The 21,099-nt window shown below is 37.6% G+C and overlaps 1 protein-coding gene across 1 annotated transcript; it reads left to right on the top strand.

The window, feature by feature from the left end:
• The first annotated feature begins 5,938 nt into the window (after nucleotides 1–5,938).
• On the top strand, nucleotides 5,939–6,927 carry LOC148960550 (uncharacterized). The gene is made up of 2 exons (XM_089109579.1): nucleotides 5,939–6,449; nucleotides 6,659–6,927. Exons 1-2 carry the CDS (start codon nucleotides 6,362–6,364, stop codon nucleotides 6,925–6,927), a joined length of 357 nt encoding a protein of 118 aa, XP_088965705.1. The 5' UTR covers nucleotides 5,939–6,361.
• The last annotated feature ends 14,172 nt before the right edge of the window (nucleotides 6,928–21,099 follow it).

Genomic DNA, 21,099 nt, shown 5'->3' with positions numbered 1-21,099 from the left:
CTGCTACCAAATTATGATCCGAAGATTGATCATAGAAAAATAACTCTCCGATTATGAGAGCAATAATAAGTCTTAATAATAATCGTCTATCGTCGAAGAGCGTAAAGACTAACTATCGAACTAACTAATACTACTACTCAAATCGTACAAATGCTACTTTTATACATTTTAAATGGAAAGTTCCAGAATAAACAAGAAATCACGGGAATTAATAGGTCAAGCAGTTACAAAGGAATGCCGCTTTACGAATTACAAAGGAATGACGCAACATTTCTATAATTAGTTCATTACGAAGCTTATTGTTCTTTTTTATTAAGTGTCTACTCAGCATGTCTAATATCTTTATTGTTTTTTCTGTCAATGCGTTCATAGTCGCAGCAGGATGCCAGCGTTCTAGAAGTTTTGAGTCGTTTTCTTCTGTCCAGAATGTTTTTTGTAACAAAAACAATACTCGGATATCTACTATATCAATCGTTCAGAGTCCCAACCCCCTCCCCCCTTTTAACTAGGTGAAGAGTAAAATTTTGCCTTTCCATTAGCAGCAGTGAGATCAGCATCATCGAAAACCCTAGGGTAGGACAATGTTTTGATATCACAGATTGCTGTTTTCGAGAAAATTTTCAGACAATGCCTGCCAAAAGTCGTGGGACACTGACATCAATTTCCAAGGTCAAAGTCATCCCCGTCTTCCCTACAGAACAATGTTGGTTTACTATCAAACGGGTTAGGATTTTAGGAAGGACTTTCTTTGATCAATCATCATCAACATTGTTTTAGGGGGAAGGGGGCGGAATTAGCAATTTCATGAAAGAAAAGAAAGATATCAAATGCAGCGTAAATTGCTGAGTGTTTCAAGTACTTTTGGCTGGCATTGTAGCTTAGTTTCATTTAAGGCAAGGATATGTAATCCGAAGTTTCTAATCAATAATCTAACTTCATCAAGGTGACTACGGAGGCCGTTAACATTAAAGGGTGCAATTGCCATGACCTTTTTTAGCCAATATGCTGACGAGACCCCCCCCCCCTCTCTTTCCGCAGAAACATGATCCTCCAAAGATGGAATTTTAGTTTAAGTTTGTAAACAGGCATCAACACTAGCACCGTATTACCATGAATTTGCATACCTGACTAAAGTTCTAGCAAACAGTCTCGGTTAAGATGTAGCTTGTCATAAGCTAGGTGTTTAAAATATTACCATGGCTGAGAAAGCCCATTCCATGACAGGCACAGTATTTCTTTAGTGCTTCATTTGTTTCCACTAATTTCTGGTTAAGATTGGTCCGGTCTTTTTTGAGAAAGATAGCTGATACAGATACTCTAACATCATTATTCATATCCTTGAGCTTTTAGATCGTGTCGTCAAAAATGTTTGCTATTTCCTCAGGTGACCTTGTTGGGACATGGTTGCAACCAACATGTACAATGACTTCTTTAACGACATCAATCTTTTCTTCAATAATCTTTTTGTGTTTTATGAGGACCTGATCACTTTTGAGACCCCCATACCCATAGGGAGTGATATTATACATTTTCTTTTTGTCTAATCGCTTGACATGCGAATCACCCAGAACAAGCACTTTGCCATTAGGACTATGATTTGGTGGACGATCTCCTGAATCCTGGGCTGTTTCTTCGTATCTTACCTCTCTCTGTTTGTTTGAATCTGACGTAGTAACTTTGTCTTTTCCATCACTAGATTGTGTTGCACTTGTGTTACCCTTTTTCTTGTTGTTGCCTGTCTTGTTGTTAGGCCTATTCCTTGTTACTTTTCGCCATGCATGGTCGTTCTCGCAAGGTTTATGAGATATGTCTGAGACTGGACGGCTTGTCTGATAATCTAGGACTTGGTTCAGGAACAGAGTCGTGGACTCTAGTCGACTTTTAAGGGTGTTGTTTTCTTCCTTCAGTAGTGAGATTTCCCGCTGAATCTCAATTAGGGTCATCTAATTACCGCTTGTTTGAAACTTGTCCTTACTGCCGGAAGAGTCACATGAATCCAGGGGCGGATTCAGGGTGTCGCACAGGTCGCACGGAAGACCGTCAGATTCTCAGAATTTAGTTATTGAAATATGGCAATCATGTTTACCAAAATCTTTTATTTTCCTCCTTACAGATAATACATTTGGCTCTCTTTACACAATAAACACAGGACCGAACTTGGTCGATCTCACACACAATGCTACGATATAATTCAATATAGAAAGAATTCCAAGATCACTCTAGACCGTAAACAGTATGATTTTTAAGCATGTCGCCCGTGCAGCACAAATATGCAGGGCTCTTTGTTATGCAAATATTTTACCAAATCTCACCAATCAAAGCTCAAGTTTTCACATATTTGTGCGGCACGAAAAGTCTGTAAACACTATGTTAGATTACTGTGCCGCACAACTGCTGGCAAGGGAAGAAAGTGGATGAGATTGTAAGTTGGGAAAGGGAAGAGTCCCAATTTTCTTTATCTATACGGAAGAGGTGCACAGGAAGTGTACACTTCTGAATCTCAAGATATTTTGTTTAAACTGCATTTTGAAAACCTTTTAAAGGGAAAAATGTTTGACTGAACAATTTGAACGTTTCGGGGCCCCAGTCCTAATTGCTGTGGTTCTGGGTGGGGGGGCTGGGGATGGGCCCCCATCATGGCTCCGCCCTTAACCATGAGGGAGGCCCCCTAGATCGCCTGCTGGGCACTGTTAATGTGCGACCGTCAACTTTTATTCTGTATCCGCCCCTGCGTGAATCCGTTGGTCTTTCATATTTCTTGCTGTGCAAAAAATCTTAGACAAGTTCTCTTAACGTTGTCAATTCTTCTTTAATACCTCTAAGATCAGTGCAGGCAATTCTGCAGCTAGGGCAAAACCACACTTCGCTTATGGGTTCATTTTCTTCATCAGAGGGCCTAGGCCTAGGCCTACCAGGATGTTACTTCGCATTGTCCTCGATGCACATGTTATGAAACCACACCGTGCACCTATCGCACAAGGTCATATCACCATCAGTTTCATCAGTTCGGCCAGATTTGCAATCAACGAAACAATGTTTAACTTATGTGACAACAGGAAAATAACGATTGATCTTGTTAACTTTTGAATTATTCGCAGAGCTAACATTCGCACGTCTGTCCTCCAAATTGACCTTTGCTTCTCAGGTCTTTTCTGTCTATTCGTTTCCTCCAATTATCGCTGACCACGATGCAATACTTATGATGAACAATAATCACTTTTTTGCGGTACAAAATTTGAAAATGGCTTTGAAAAAAGCTTTTACGTCTGACACCCCTCAGAACATAAAATGTCAGAATCAGGGTATGAAAGAACACGATGAAAAATATACCTTATTACAGGAAATTAACGAATCATGAAATTAGCGCGGTTTGCCCCTCAACCGCCTTAATTTTATGACGCGTTAATTTCATATACGCGTTAATTTAGTGATACATTAATTTTGTGACAGTGTTAATTTAATGAACGTTAATTTTGTGCAAAAATTGTAAAAAAGGAAGTTTTTTTCAAGTGGAAGAAGGGATGAAAACAAAAGGTTTCTTTCATTTAACATATATTTTATCCATCTATTTCTTCGTCACTCTCACTCTCCTCGCTTTCACTGGATTGATCATTGTCCAGAATGTCCTTCAAAATTTGTGACGAATCGTCGCAGTATTCTGTATCTTCTGGGTAAGCAGCCTTTTCTACGTAAGAAAATGGAAAGGGCTGCCTTTACAGATTACTTCACAAACACGATAACAAAGGAGCTTGGATCAGATCCCGAAAAAGATGTAACAACGATAAGTTGATCTCAAATTGTCAACCCTGAAGCCTATCCACGCTAATTTAATGAATGAAATACTTCCGTGTCTGCAGAATCAGAATCAGATTCAGATTCGCGTTCGCGAGTAGGTTGAAGATAAGGAAAAGGGCCCAGTCGTCTCAAATATAACTGGCAACAAAATCTAATTCCTATTACAGGTATCACCATACTAGTAGCTACTATTTACAACAAAAATCAGTTGAATATCTTTTCTCGTTTTTCGGGAAAAACGGGGTTTATACCGACCGTTAGCTGCTCTGCGTAAAGAGGAAAAACTGATCGACGCTCGCCCCCGTCTCAAATGTAACTGGCAAAAATATCTAATTCCTATTACAGATATCACCATACTAGTAGCTACTATTTACAACAAAAATCAGTTGAATATCTTTTCTCATTTTTCTGGAAAAACGGGGTTTTTACCGACCGTTAGCTGCTCTGCGTAAAGGGGAAAAATTGATCGACGCTCGCCCCAAAATTTTGGGGTGAAAAATTGATCGACGCCCGTCTAATATTTTGCCCCAAAATAATCAACTGCGAAAAATTAGAAGTCTTTTATATGAAAAGCTATTTATAATGTTTGATGTTAGTGTTAAGTGATATGATTGCATCCTGGGGAGCCCAATATCCATACTGGCCACCCAGGGTTGTTCGGTTCTGTAAAAGGCATGACGTACATATGGGAATCCCAGAGATGAAGGTGGTATCCAAACATGGAGAAAAGAGAGGAGGAGCTCGCTTATCTTTTGAACAACGAGGAAGATTTCGATGCGTTGTTGGACATTTATAGAAGGTTCAATTCGGAATTCCCACCTGAGTATTTTCGAAAGAAAAAACCGGCCATAAGTATAGGTTCGCTGCCTTATTTTGATTATACGCCTATTACCCCAAGTGGTGCATGGATCAGAAAACCTTGGAAAGAGACAAACTTTCTTCCCAATTATACATTGCTGTTTGGTAGGTACCATATTATGTCATAATATTTCCTTATTTCCAGCAATATTCACATTAAAAACAGGGTTTTTTTTGCTAGGATCGACCCGGGTAGTACTCGCACAGCAACATACACCGTGCCGTTTTAAGTATTCTCTAAAAGATAAATGCTGCAATTTTTCGGTTGTCGCCAACCTAACAGCCAGTCATACACAATGAAAAACTTTGCATGGAGTATTTTCATCCCGGGCCCTTTCTCCTGTCCCCTGAATTACATCGGTTAGCATATCTATTAATCATATGTTTTCTAGCATTGGTAGCTCTAGAAACATTCAACCATGTTGTCATTAAAACTAAATTTGTTCAATCAACACAGTTGAAATTGTGCCTCCGGATTTTTCAGGTGGCGGAAGGCCTCAGAATGTTTTTCGAAGTCAAAAAGTGAACATTAATAGTTCTAGATTAAAGAAAATTCTGAAAAGTTTTAAGGTACACTGGAAAGAACTTTCTTATGTAAAAGATTGGCCTGAAGTAGCTAAATCTAGCCTGCGTCACAGACCATCACCAAAAAAAACGCGTTTCGCAGAAGAAGGTCGACAGACTTTACAATTTTTGGAACAAAAATCTTTCTTCAATGGACGATGGAAAAAAGTCAAAAACTAAACGACGAAACGAAAAGAAAATTGAAGTAAGTTCAGCTCACAATGAGTATGGTTTTATTGAAAATGAAAAAGAAGAACACCTTGCTAGCCTAATTCAAAGTGAACATACTAACAAAGCAACTCAGACAAAAGAGGGAAATGATAATGACTGCCATCTGCAAAAGAACTGGTCGAATAGAAAGGAAGTTGATTTTGGTTGTACAGACACAGAAAACAGAAGCCAAGTTTTCAAGCAAAATATTGATATGCAACATCAAAAGGAAATGCGCCTAGGTCAAAGTGCTGCGATAAAAGAAAACATCGCATGTAGGATGGCATCCATTTTCGAGAATGTATCCCGGCACCCGCATACCGTCTCAAATATAACTGGCAACAAAAGCTAATTCCTATTACAGATGTCACCATACTAGTAGCTACTATTTACAACTAAAATAAGTTGAATATCATTTTTCGTTTTTCTGGAAAAACGGGGTTTATACTGACCATATATTCCAGGACCCTAAAGCATTTCTTCTTTGGCCAGAACCAGGAACATTACTTGATAGCAATTGTTATATCCAAGGTGAGTTGGCCATTTCTTGCTTATATGCAAAGCCTTGTCCTAAGTTAAACAGAAATTGTAAAATATTGATGATGAAACGATTCGTTCTCGAAGAACATGCTTTTTATTGCAACTTTTTTAGTTGTCGACGATGTAATTGAACGTGACTACAGTCAAGTGAAGTGCGCATTTGTTAACCAAAGTATTCCACCCGAAGATGCAGTGAGTACTTGACTAAAGTTTCTGCATAAAAACTCGTTGTTAAGCCACTAGGATGACGTCATTTTTGGTAGATTTGCTTTTAATTGTTTTCGATGCTTTAACATGATCTTTTTGATTTGATTGATCTAGCCATTTATTGTAGACGACACACAGATGGCAGTCAGAGCATAAAATTACAAAGAAAGAGTCTTTTGAAAAAGCAATGACAAAAGAAGGGGAAATTGTGGTAGAATGCATCAGGAGCAGTGATATGCCTGGACTGTACATGTATCAGTTAGTAATGGAGAAGGGTATGACATCAAATCACCATTATAGTTATTGTGAATAATAAATAACAACCTTAGCAATCATCATCAGTTTATTAAGAATGTTTTCAAAGTTTTTTTAGGAACTTTCGAAATGCGCACCAAATTAGATTGAAGAATGAAAGCTGAAATCAAATATATGTTAAACAGCAACAAAAACTTATTCGCACTTAATGTTGCTACTATCGTTTTAGCAACAAGGGAGAGGCTAGCAAAGGAATCACTGCTGATGGCAGAACAAATGGTTCAAGAATGCACGGTGGTGGCTGATCATGATTATATCAAATCTATAGCATTTTCTTCCTTTTCAACCAAAGGAAGAAATGGAAGTCTAAAAGTGCCGCAACTTCTGCTAAGAAGTATTTTTGCAACCATCGACAAGCTGAAGAACATAAGAGTTATTAGGATTTTATCGGGAGACAAAAAGGTCCTTCAACAGTTGAAGCATAGTCATAAGAAATAGCTAGTCTGGAAACGAACAATAGGCTCTTGTTATATGTTTTTGTCCTTCGTTCCGCTAGGTCCCAGACCTCCGTAAGTGCAATCGGGTTTTGTTTGCTTTTCGCGATGATGTTGTAAACTGTAAAGTATGCCTGGAAGGAAGAAATATGTAAAAAGCCAACATGATAAATGACCCTTTGAAAGCTGTAATTCTAAATCGTATTCTGTTGCCAGTTACATTTAAGACGGGGGCGAGCGTCGATCAGTGTTTCCCCTTTACGCAGAGCAGCTAACGGTCGGTATAAACCCCGTTTTTCCAGAAAAATGAGAAAAGATATTCAACTGATTTTTGTTGTAAATAGTAGCTACTAGTATGGTGATATCTGTAATAGGAATTAGATTTTGTTGCCAGTTATATTTGAGACGACTGGGCCCTTTTCTTTATCTTCAACCTACTCGCGAACGCGAATCTGATTCTGATTCTGCAGACACGGAAGTCTAGCCTAGAGGGTGCCAGGAGTGGTGCGGTAGCAGAATTTAACACTTTCGCATAACGAAAAAAAGAAAGTTTCAAACAAATGTTGTTTTTTATTCTACTTCCCCATTCCGCGTTAATTTCATGCACTCGCAATGTATTTTTTTGGAAAACCGCGTTAATTTTATGCTTCCAAAATGCACATTTTTCACAGACCGCGTTAATATTATGACGCATTAATTTCATGATTCGTTAATTTCCTGTAATAAGCATAAAATAAGGTATACCCAGTTGTGCATCGAAATCGGCCAATCAGAAAAAGGCAAGCACAAGACCGGTATAGTTGACCAATCAGTGCCGCGAGCCTAAAGAAAAAATTACCACTGGAGTCCAAGAGAGAAAACGATCTCCTTCTGTTTACACAATGGTGGCTTTTTGGAGTCGATTTTCATAGAAACAAAAAGTCCTTGGAATTGAATACCCAGATAAAAATTTTCTTCCGGGGCAAAAGGAGTGTTTGCGGAAATCATGCGGCCTCACTATTGTGTTGTTCCTCTAGCCAATGAATATAGATTACATTGTAATTATTCACCTCATTGTTTGTACTCTCTTTGTATTTCTGGATTCCTTTAAAATTTCGAGGGAGCGATACTGCTGTTGTTTGCTTACCAACTGTAACTTTGTCCAGCCAGAGAAATCGTTTGACCTTATTTCTATATGGAGTTGAAACTCAAGATCCTTGCCACTGTCTTAATTGCTTCGATAGCATGGACTTTCTTGTACAATAGCCTCGAAAATAGTTCAGTCTTTTTTGAAAATTCAAAGATCATTGGTAAAGATGATCCAGAAACAGGACACCTATTTGAAGAAGAAAAATCTGGCTTGTTTCATTTGGTGACAACATTTGTGCCATTTGATCACGAAGATGTTAGAAAAGGTTTGTTAATCAAAGGTTTACCACCTACTGATGAAGAAATTAAGGCAAGGATGGCTGAAGTGTTTGAGTGTCTCAAAAGAAACCTTGAAAACCAACTGGTATCAAATGTTCACGTTTTGGTCAGGCGAGAATCGACCATTAGACGGTTGAAAATGCTAGATTTCAAGTTTATTCATAAACTCGTAATTCATAACAATTTCGCATCACCGTCCATCAAAGATAACATTGACTATGCTGCAAAATATTTGAAAGGGAAGATGGTAATTTTGCTTCATCAAGACAATTTCTTAGGACCAGGCTGGGAAAAAGTCAATCCCAGTGTCTTGAAAGACAACAGATTGATGTATGCACTAACAAGGCATCCTGCAAACTGCAGTGCATCATATGCGTCCGCACATTGTGGAGATGGTTATCCTTACATTGGGAGCCATGATATATTTGTATTTTACGTAAGAGGAGACATAACTGCTGACAAATTGACTGAGCTAGATGTCCCTCCAAATTCATATGGTATGGAAAACGTTCTTTTGTGGATCTTTAAAGAAAGGCTGGCTTATAAGGTGCTAAACCCCTGTAAAGTGCTTAAAGTTTATCATCAACATTGCATTCCGGTGAGGGATAATTGGAGGAAACGAATTAACAGAAACGGCCTAAATGGCGGAGCTTCGTTTACCGACAAACTTGAATAAACTTGCCATTGCTAGTGACTTTATTGCTATTGACATTGATTTTTGTATATGGTATATGGTGTATATGGTGTGATTTGGTATATGGTATGAAGCGATGTTGTTTCGGCATGAAATTTATTGCTGCCATAGTTTGTTTTAAGAAAAATTTTTTTTTGTAAATCATTCTCAGGTGTACTGTGTTGAGGGAATTATTTTTAGTTCTTATCAAAATAAATGAAATGCACCTGATACGGAGGTATAGGTAGACACTAAAATTATGCATACTTCTATGTCATGCTTTCGCAAATCTGCAGAAACGAAACTCAATCATACAGAATCTAAAAAAGACAAAAATATGTTTATGGAACTACAATGCCTGCCAAAAGTCTTGGAACACTGACATCAATTTCCAAGGTCAAAACCAATCATCCCCCTCTCCCCCACGGAACAATGTTGGTTTACTATCAAACGGATTAGGATTTTAGGAAGCACTTTCTTTTGCGCTTCTTTTATGATATTTCGCTAAATCATCAACATTGTTTGAGGGGGAAGGGGGCGGAAGTAGCAATTTTTTTTCATGAAAGGAATGAAAGATATCAAATGCAGCGTAAATTGGTGGGTGTTCCAAGTACTTTTGGCAGGCATTGTAGCTTATGGATAGATAATGCCTATGCAAGCTATGTTTTTATTTAAATAATTCTTGTAAGTAGTTCTTGTAAATTGTCTTGGTTTAATAATTTAATAAGTAAAATTTTATAATTGTGCTTTAAGTCCATGTGTAAAACCAGAGATTAGTCATAATATTTCGCCTCCCCTAGAAGCGTGTTCGTACTGTCCTAAGTAAGTTCGTTAGCTAGAAATTGTAAACATCTATCTGGAATGAACAAAGTTGTGTCAATTTACTCAATTTGATTGTACACTACCAGGACAAAAGTACAAGTATTGCAAAAGTATTGCAACACCTGCAAAGGAGATTAATGGCGGATCAGTGGCATCCTGCCAGGCCCCCCAACCCCCAGCTGACTTTTTTCATAGGGGCGCCGAAAACTCAAAACAAATTTGATACGGCGAACTTGTCTGGTTATTAGGTCTCTAAGAGATCAGCAGTCAACAGAGCCAAAGAAGATGCTTTAGAATTCTAAACTTTCTTTGGGTGCATGCCCCCATAGCCCCTCGAACAGTCTCACTTCAGGGCACATCTTTGTGCGCCTTAAATACTTAAAAACATTTGTACTGTTCTCATCGGCGCAAAATTAATAATTTTTTTAGAGGAGTGTCAGGAAACTTACTGTCAAATTCTTTTGTGTAGAAGGCACATGTTATACAACTAGTTTTGTCTTTCGTGCATCGTGTTTGTGGTTCGTTATTGTTAATGAGAATGTCTTTCGATGTTTGCGTCAGTAATTTTGTTTGTCATCGTGCCATCTCTATTTTAGTTGTTATTAGTTCATTTGCCGTTAATTTGTGTCATTAGGGTTTTGTGTGCGTCACTCGTGTTGTTAAAAGCGTATGTTCTTTGAGAGCAAGTCCAGTCTAGTCGAAGTTGTCGTTGAAAGAAGTCGTTATGTTGTAATCGTTGGTTGTTGCTAATTTATACTTTCACTATTGAAGAACCTTGGTTTAAAAAAAAACGTTATTTCACATTGGTGACCACGACGTGACAACTCGCGACCTTCATTGGGAGCTGAAAAAAATGATGTCGTTGGAGCAATCGAAAGATATTTTATTAGAGATCGTCACAGAAGTAATCGCTTTTATGGCTGAAAAGATAAGGCTGGCTGAAGAAAAAGCAAGAAACCCCTTCGCCAACCGCACAAACGTATACAGAGGGGAGGACGGACGGCCTATTTGTTACAGCTGCTTACGAATAGGCCACGTTTCAAAATACTGCTGGGACAGGCGATATGCCCAGGCTAGTGACGTCAAAGACAGTATCAAGTTTGGGATCCCGCAGTATGTATCAAATTTTCAGAACGCACTGGATGGACTTGAAGCCAAAATGAGGGACTTGAGGGAATTAAATCGAGAACTCAAGGATTGGACAATGCCCTACCAGTTTGATGTTGTTCCATCAGTGCCTAATCATTCTTATGAAACGCAATGGCAGGATCAGATGGAATCTTACGAGCACGTTTCTTCGCTTGGAAAAGAGATTTGTCATGAAAGACAACAAATGGCTGATAAAAGGGAATCCCTCCAAGAGAAACACAAACTTGATTGGAAACATGGACATTTGAAAAGAGACTACGGAGAACCGCTTAGAGATATTACATGAAGTAGCTGTATTGTGAACTAACTTTATTTTAAATTTCTTGTTGTGTTTGTTGTTCTATTTGCATTTCTCTCTCTGAATAATTCAAGCCAGGAGGCTTGTCTTTGAAGGAGGGAGTAATGTTATACAACTAGTTTTGTCTTTCGTGCATCGTGTTTGTGGTTCGTTATTGTTAATGAGAATGTCTTTCGATGTTTGCGTCAGTAATTTTGTTTGTCATCGTGCCATCTCTATTTTAGTTGTTATTAGTTCATTTGCCGTTAATTTGTGTCATTAGGGTTTTGTGTGCGTCACTCGTGTTGTTAAAAGCGTATGTTCTTTGAGAGCAAGTCCAGTCTAGTCGAAGTTGTCGTTGAAAGAAGTCGTTATGTTGTAATCGTTGGTTGTTGCTAATTTATACTTTCACTATTGAAGAACCTTGGTTTAAAAAAAAACGTTATTTCACACACAACACTCATGGCGCACGCAGACATACTCTGAAGACCGTCTTTGTTTATGGTGTCCGGACTCATGCCCCACCCCCTTCTAGGAAAATATTCAATTTCAATGAGTCTCTTTGGCTCTGCTGTCCTTTAGAGCATGGACGCCTGCACAAGATTAGGGCAGGAGGGGCAGTGTTGGTGCCGAGGGCAAATCGTTGAATTTTTCTATTAACATAATCGAGCATTCCTAGGTGGGAGGGGGCGAGGCTGGGGTAACATAATAAAATATTAACTTGAATATGTGCCACCCATACAGCAGGGATTTTTACCATCAAAGATTCTAAACATAAAGAAAATTTTGACGAAATTATCCATGAATGCAAATGATCATTAAATGGCCTTGTCACTCACTATTCACAATATTTGGTTTTATAAAAATCATGGCTGTTATAAATGGGCTGGTTGTAAAATTTTGATTGTCCGCTAAGTTTTTATACCGATTTATCCTCCTTAGGTTCCTGGAGTACTTCTGAGGGAACACATCGTTTGTTTATCATCTATTATCTTTGCCGCTCTCCCTCTTGTGGCCGACCCTGTTACAGACAAACTTTTCATTCTCTGCATTTTTGTGATGGTGTTATCATCTTTCTAGTATTTTCTAATAGATATTAACATAACGAGAGTAGTCAAAGTGGTCTTCATATTTCAGGGCACTTTTTGCCCCCTCTGCCCCTCTTTGAAGAGGGCAGGAGGGGCAGCTGCCCCTCTAGCCCCCCTTGTGTAGGCGCCCCTGCTTTAGAGACCTAGTTAACAGACAATTCGGTTGTTTAATTGCTTCATCCTAGATTAGTCCCTCGTACACTTTTAGGTGCACAAGATAACAAGGAATAGCGTTCACACATTTGGTGCGCAAAACAATAGTTGGTTGTAACAACATCAACAGCATTAGACTTATCAGGCCCTTTCCCGCCCTAAAATTAATTTTGATTGATTGACCAGATTATTTTTCGAATGATATGCCGATTTTGATATGTCTGAAAGGGTGTTCAGCCGCTTAATAGCTTGTTCTTAGGGTGTTCTTTGGGTGTTCATGGGGTGCTCAGCCTGTTCTTGGAGTGTTCAGTCTTTTAGAAACGACGGTGAGCAAACTGCCACCAGTGACAAAAAATATCAAACTGGTTTGATTTCTAGAAACTCGGCACGTGTGGCAAAATTCACACAAAAAACTGCCGCACATGTGAGGCAAATGGCTGAGATCATTATTAAGTACCCTGCAATGCAGCAAAAATGAAGGCCACGTTATAATGGCCTTTATTCGAGGGGGCGTTTAATCGAAGCATTACGGTAGATGAAATCGACTACTATACAGTTAAAGTTAAAGCGAAGAATGAACAAAAATCAATCATACTATTAGGTGACTATGATATGAAAGTAGAATATATAAAAGGGAATCACAACACAAAAAGCTCAAATTGGAAAAATTTCTTTAAAATAATAAATAACGGAAAGCTTCACTTAAAAGAGTCACTTAATGAAAACTATAGTTACAAAGGTCTATGGACACGTATTAAAATAACAGACCCAGAAAACTAAGAAAGAAACAAAATTCTGGATTATGTAATTGTAAATAAAATTGCTTACCAAGAATAAAAACATGCTAATATAGATGAGGAAGGAAACTATGTTTTAGAGAGGATTACTAAGAGGAGTATTAAGGAATCTGACCATAATGCTATTATTATAGATCAGAAGCGGACTGGCCCACCGGGACACCTGGAAATTTCCCGGTGCGCCCTCTGCCCCAAGTTATTTTTTCAAAAACTTGAAAACTTTCCAAAGGCAAATAATCATAGCCCAGAACTAAAATTGATTACAATCATCAATTGACCTCCTATTCAAAGTACGTTTGCATAAAAAGTTTACCTTCACCTTTAAGTTGAGCAATATTAAGGTCAATTGCAAAGTTTCCCAATCTTTGCTATTGTTAACTTAATTAACAAAAAAAAGACAAAATGTTGGTCAGCAAATTCTGCAAGATTTTCTGAAAATCTTGCAAAAAACATATTTTGTTATGAAAATGACTTGAACCATTTTAAACATACAGCTTTGTTGTCTGAAACTCCTCAGAGTATAAAATGTCAAAAAATGGTCCAAAAGAACAAGATGGAAAATTCGATCCACAAATGGGTATTTATTCTCCATCTTGTTTAGCAGGGTCGGATTTAGCGGGGCGGGGGGGGGTGTAGGGGGTGCAACACCCCCCAATAGTTCTGTGTCCTTCGGTAAATTTTGTTTCATTCGGTAAAAATCATTTGTTGGTAGTCAATAGTAACAAGTAACAAACTAACGCCAAGATTTTACTTTATTTATTTTATCAGTATTTATCTTCTTATCAGTAGCGTAGCGGTGGGGGGGGGTATTCTCAAAGGTATTTTAAAAGGGCGTCGTCGCAAAAATTTTCTGCTCGCTTCGCTCATAGGAGACCCTTCTCTATCTCTCAACAGAATGTTCAACACTTTCCCCTCGTTTTGGGATTTGTATAGAAAAGTCTCTACGTTCTCGAGACATTCCTGATGAAATAGAAACTAAAATGCTAAAGCAGTCCAATCCTAAGAAAAATTGGATTCTGAAATGCTTGTCGTGGATTGAACTGACTTTATTCAAAACTTTTGAATACTGTCAATTTTTTTAGATATTTGATTACAACTTTGGAAAATCACTTTTTACACGTAGAGATTCCTCGCCTTACACAATTCAGGATATAAACGTTAATGGAATTGTTAAGGAAATAGACAGGTGTAGAACATGGTCAGCCACCTTAATCCTACTTTCACTAAAAACCTGATTAGCTTGTATCTTTTTAAAGCAAGTACGCCATACATTAATTCGATATCTGTTGAGGGGGTAGCAAGGGATTTCATTAGCTAACTAGCAGACTGCTTGCCAACTGACTGATGAGTAATAATTTTGTGAAACCAATGACTTATGACTAACCATATTATTTTTTTTGACTTATGACTAATGCAAATTATTCCTAGTGCCTGATATCCAATAACCGAGGGCTCACACTTTGGAAAAATTAACTGAGCACTACCCTGTGCTCCTTCCAATCACAATGGTTGTAACTGGATAAAATTATCGATGTGTTGGGTATGGAAAGAATATTGGGTATTGGAACGTTCATATATTACGTAATCAAAGATGGGGAGGAGAGGGGGACACAAATGTTATGGCTATTACGTTCATTATGGCACTTTGTTGAAGTTTGTTAAAATAGTTGTTTAGGGACAAGGGGATTTTTCAAATATTGCCGATTTTTGATTGCGTAGTATGTGCACATTCCTTGTGTTTTCTCTCTTGAATAATAGTCCTTTTTCTTTGGGCCATCAACTACCCCTTGATAGTGAAAACTGCTCTAGGTATGATAGAGAATAATACTTTCTGAACTTGACTTCCGTAGCAATCTATTTTATTTCTATTCTATTTTCTTTAACTAACAACTCATAGTCATCTTGCTTTTTGTACGTTAAAACCAGGAGTTTAGTATCAAAAAGAAATTATGACTAGCTGAAAAAAAAATCTTGTACAATTTTTAAAAACTTTATGCAGAATTTGTTGAGGACTGATGTCCTCATGTATAAAACTCCTGAAAAATTAAATAGAATATTAAACCGGCTGTTTGGAAAAAAAAACTGGTTTCAAATTTACAACTAGCTATTGAAAAATTCCATTCTTTCTTCAAATTTAAAGAATTTCTGTCCCGGAATAGAGACTGTACTTTTTCTTAAGAAAATTCTTACCATGTCTACGCGCAGTTACTCATACAGAAGGAGCCTATCAATGTACAAAATCATCAATTTGCAAAAAACGGATGGCAGCAGAATCTCTTAGAATTCATTTGTCCAAGATATTTTATCAGATATCTTCCGGACAAGTCTACAGTTTTAAGCACATGTTCAATACTTGATCATAATTCCGCTGTTGAACTGGAATCATATCTTTTGTAAATGATATGTAACTGTAGCGTGGAGGCAGGAGCAACATAGTCATTAGGCTAGCAGGTGCTGAGGCACTACGCACCCCTTAACATTTCACAATGATATGCTGAACAACTTTATATGTAACCGTTTGATGAGCTAAGGCAAAGTTTTTGGCACCTATTTGCGCCCTTTTGCTTACTTTTCCTGGTAGGTCGCAAAACGCAGATAACATTATTCCAAAAGAAATTAAGAAGTACAAATGGGTAATCACTTATGAATTCCTTCAGGATTTCAAAAAAACAAGCACAAAATGTGACATGTGGATGGGATGGGCATTGATGTGGATGGGCAAGGAAAGATAAATCAAATCTATTTCAAGTTGGAAATGAGCAAAACAATGTCACGGAAAAATGTTTCAAGAAAAGGTTTAATGCTATCAAAAATAATAGCACAGGTATTTGAAAATGAAGAAAAGAAAATTAAAGAAGAAACTAACTGTTAGAATATACAAAAAATAGAGCTATTGTTTAGTTTTCGAACAATGACGTTTACTTCCGCTTTTATTGCACGCTGTCATGCTGTGAGCTGTAAGAATTTACTTCGTCTAGGTTTTCGTTCGAGTTGTAATCGCCGTTATGTTATGGATGAATTTATCTTCAATCGCTTGTTTCTGTGCGTAAAACTCCTGATTTTAACAGGTTATGGGCCCAGGAGTTTTGATAAATTCGAATAGAATTTGCCACGAAGCTGACTTTCGACGATTTTAAATTCAGTGCGAATTATGGCTGCGAAACCGATGGAGTTTATGTCACAGCACATTGATAAGTTCGATGGAACGAATTTTCATTTATGGAAGTTCAAAATGCAAATGGTTCTCGATGATAAGGATCTTTGGGTTATAGTTTCTGGCGAAGAAGTGGAACCTGCGGGGGAAGGAACCACGGAAGCTTCTGTGCAGAAATTTCGAAAGCGTGCGAGGAAAGCACTGGCGACCATTTGTTTATCGATAAGTGACAGTCAGTTATCTTTGGTTCGATCAGCGAACACAGCTGGCGAAGCGTGGTCAAAATTAGAAAATCACTATGAAGTCAAATCACTGGCTAACAAGTTGTTTTTACGAAAGAGGTATTTTACTGCGACAATGTCAGAAAATGATACAATGATGGAACACGTAAACAAAATGAGAAGTTTGGCAGAGCAAATGGCTTCAGTGGGAGCGCAAGTCTCTAAAGAGGATCAAGTGGCGACTCTTTTGTGCTGTTTGCCAGATTCATATAATAACCTTATTGTTGCACTTGAATCACGAGCAGATCAACTCACCCTAGAATTCATTATTGCCAGATTGCTACATGAAGAAAGAAAACGATCTGAAGTTTCATCTGACCTTGGAATTGCGATGGAAAAGGCACTTGTTACCACGAAGGAGATGTCTAGAGTTGCTGGACACCAAGTGAAATCCACCAACAAGAAAGGGAAATGCTACAACTGCGGTTTAAAAGGACATTGGGCAAGAGACTGTAAGAAACCTAAGAAATCAAGCGAAAGGCCGAGACAGCAAGCTAATGTTACAGAAATGGAAGCCACGCATACTCTCTTTTGGGCAACAACCAGCACTAACAAGAAAGAAGCGAATACCTGGATTATTGACTCTGGTGCATCTCAGCACATGTCATGGTGCAAAGAAAGGATGGTGAATTTTCGTGAATTTGCTGTACCAGAGAAAGTACGCTTGGGTGACAACAGAGTTGTATTGGCACAAGGTACAGGGTCAGTTTGGGTTAAGGTCAAAGTCGAAGGGAAATGGAAGCCTGTTGAATTGGCTGAAGTGCTGTTTGTTCCAGATTTGGCAAAGAATTTGCTCTCAATCAGTGCAATTGTCAAAAGGAATTTGTCAGTGGTTTTCAACGAGGACAAATGTCTAATCCTAGATAGCGATGGAGAAACCTTGGGTTTAGGAAGAAAAGACAGAAAGTTGTTTATTCTTGACTGTCTACCAATGAATGAATTAGCACATGAAGCTAACAGTGCAGATGATTCCTTACAACTATGGCATCAGAGGTTTGGCCATTTAGGAGTGAAGAATTTGAAAACGTTGCAAGATGAGGAACTAGTTGAGGGACTAAAGTTCAATGATTCAAAAGATATGCAATTTTGTAAGGCCTGTGTCGAGAGAAAACAAACACAAAACTCATTTCCTAAAGGTCAAGCTACACATGCTACTGAGCTACTAGAGATTGTGCACAGTGATGTATGTGGGCCAATGCAAACAACCAGTCTGGGTGGACATCGATATTTTGTTACCTTCATCGATGATAAATCAAGATTTACTGCAATATATATACTTTGTAAAAAACAAAGATGAAGTTCTTCAAAAGTTCAAAGAGTTTGAAGCCATGGCAACAAATATCACTGGACAGAGAATCAAAAATCTACGATCAGATAATGGTGGGGAGTATAGTTCCAAGGAATTTAATGATTTCTTGACACTCAAAGGTATTTCAAAGCAGAGAAGTGTCCCAAGAACACCAGAACAGAATGGGGTTGCAGAGAGAATGAACAGAACCATTCAAGAGACTGCAAGGTCAATGCTGCATGCTGCCAAATTAACAAATGATTTTTGGGGAAAAGCAGTTGCAACAGCAGTCATTTTGAGGAATCGTAGTCCCACTAAAGCAGTGAAGGACATGACTCCATATGAAAGTTTTTATGGAAGAAAACCTGATGTTGCACATTTGAAAGTATTTGGATGTGATGCTTACATGCACATTCCAAAAGAGCTCACAAAGAAATTTGATTGAAGATCTAGAAAGTGCATCTTTGTTGGGTACAGCCTTTACAGAAAGGCGTATCGTCTATTTGATCCAAGAACAAAGAAACTTTATGAATCTAGAGATGTTGTTTTTGTTGAAAATGAGTTCAGAGGTCGTATTCAACATCAAACAGTGGAAACAAAGAAGATAGATTCTACTGTTAAACCAGTTTTCAAATCTGATGAAGAACAACTAGAAACTGAGTATGATGAAAGAGTTGTAGACCTTGAAACAGATGAAAACAGACACGTCTCGTTGCTAAAGGCTATTCTCAGGAAGAAGGTATTGATTATGAAGAGACATTCTCTCCTGTAGCAAGATACACATCAATTCGCTCAGTACTTGCTATTGCAAATCAGTTGGATTTAGAACTGCATCAAATGGATGTCCAAACAGCGTTTCTTAATGGAGAACATTGGCAAAGTGTCAAACGTATCTTACGTTACATTAAAGGTACACTAGACTGGGGAATTCAATTTGATGGTTCAAAAGAAGAGGGAGTACAACTTAGTGGATTTGTTGATGCAGACTGGGGAGGTAACGTAAATGGACGTAAATCTCAGTCTGGCTACATGTTTACAATCTGTGGTGGAGTTGTCAGTTGGGCAAGCAAGAAGCAAACCAGCGTAGCTCTTTCCTCAACCGAAGCAGAATACGTTGCAGCCTGTCTAGCTACCAAGGAGGCAGTATGGCTTCGCTCACTACTTGCTGACTTGAATTTTACTCAAGAAGAGCCTACAGTTGTTCAGGAAGACAATCAAGGAGCAATCGCGATGTCTAAAAATCCGAAGTTTCATGCTAGAACAAAACACATAGACATCAAGCACCATTTCATCAGAGAAAAAGTGGAGAAGGGTGAGTTAATTTTAAAGTACTGTCCTACTAACGATATGATTGCTGATATGCTCACTAAGGCACTACCAAGAACACTGTTTGAAAAATTTCGAATGATGATGAACATAACAAACAGAGTTTGAGCAGAGACTCATGAACAACCTCTTTTTAATTGTTATAACCTATTTTTTGAGTGGGAGTGTTAGAATATACAAAAAATAGAGCTATTGTTTAGTTACGAACAATGACGTTTACTTCCGCTTTTATTGCACGCTGTCATGCTGTGAGCTGTAAGAATTTACTTCGTCTAAGTTTTCGTTCGAGTTGTAATCGCCGTTATGTTATGGATGAATTTATCTTCAATCGCTTTGTTTCTGTGCGTAAAACTCCTGATTTTAACACTAACAACATATATACAGGATAAAAATATAATGAATAGGGATGTCACAAAAATAAGAACCAAGACAATTGATAAAAAATCATTGAAAAAACTAATAAAGAAAAATTGAAAAAGCTTTAAACAAATATGGATAAAATTAGATTTAAAGTAAATAGCACTGAGTTATAGAAATTAAGAGCAGATATATTTGGTAAGACCACTCCCAACATTAATTATATATGAAAATGGACAAGAACTTACAGACACTATTGAAATCCCTACAAAGCATGAATACTTTTTCAAGAAACTATTATCAAATAAGAAACCAGAAAATAAATACAAGAGACATGTAAAGCAAAAATAATCTTGTTTAAAAAGATTTTGAAAAAAAGTGAGATAGCAGATCCCCAGAGAAAATGCAAAAAACGGGAATTCTAAAATATCTTAAAAACAAAGAAAATTCCAGGGTTAGATCATATGTGTAATGAATTTTATATGAATTGTGGGGAAAAACTAAAAAACATCAATTTTGAAAATTAAAAATAATGCATTTGAAAAAGCAGTTTGAACAATATATGAGAAAAGATAATAAGAGACAATTAAAGACTGGCCAGGAAAATTTCGAACTATCAATATCAGCAACATCTTTGAAAAGTTGATACTAAGTAGGTTAAGGGAAAATATAGAAAGTGGCTTTTGGAGGTTGCTGTTGTTGGGGAAAAGGGAAGATCAACCCTAGGTCACCTATTTGTGTGGTAAGCAGTGATTGATTACTACAGATACATTAAATGGATATTAATTTAGTGTTCCTTGAATTAGAAAAAGACTTTTTGACAAATAATGTTTGAAATCATGTCTACTAGATTTATGTAAAAATACCTAAAATACCTTGAAGAAAAATACCTAAAAAGCATCTATGAATTGAACAAAGAAGGCTGTGTACAAATGAATACACCATGTGGAATAACTCAGGACATTGAAATAAGTGAGAATTTTTAAACAAGGCATGATATTCGTAGCCCTGATATGTGCAAGTCACATTGATAAAGGAATTGCACCTATAATTAGAAAGAGACAAGGAATACAACATGGAAGGATGATTATCCCACCTCTATTGTATCACTTGATAATACGATGTTTGCATCTATTAGAGAAAATGCAACAAATGTTGAACATAGCAGAAGAGTTTCAAAAACAAAATCCACTAAACTTTAACATTGATAAGAGTGGAAGAATGAAAACAAACACAATCAAGATGAAGGTAAGAAACTTAAGCTAAATGAGACAACCTTAAAAGAGGTGAGCAAATATAAATTACCTATGAGATATAACAAATAACAGCAGAACAGTAGAGGAATGCATCAATAGCAGGGAAATTTCAACAAAGGCACATTAATGAAATAAAAATCTTAATAAG

This window comes from Rhopilema esculentum, chromosome 2 (genome assembly GCF_057945365.1).
Source record: "Rhopilema esculentum isolate cy_ngs chromosome 2, ASM5794536v1, whole genome shotgun sequence".
NCBI lineage: Eukaryota > Metazoa > Cnidaria > Scyphozoa > Rhizostomeae > Rhizostomatidae > Rhopilema > Rhopilema esculentum.
This window is presented reverse-complemented; position numbering and strand designations above follow the sequence as displayed.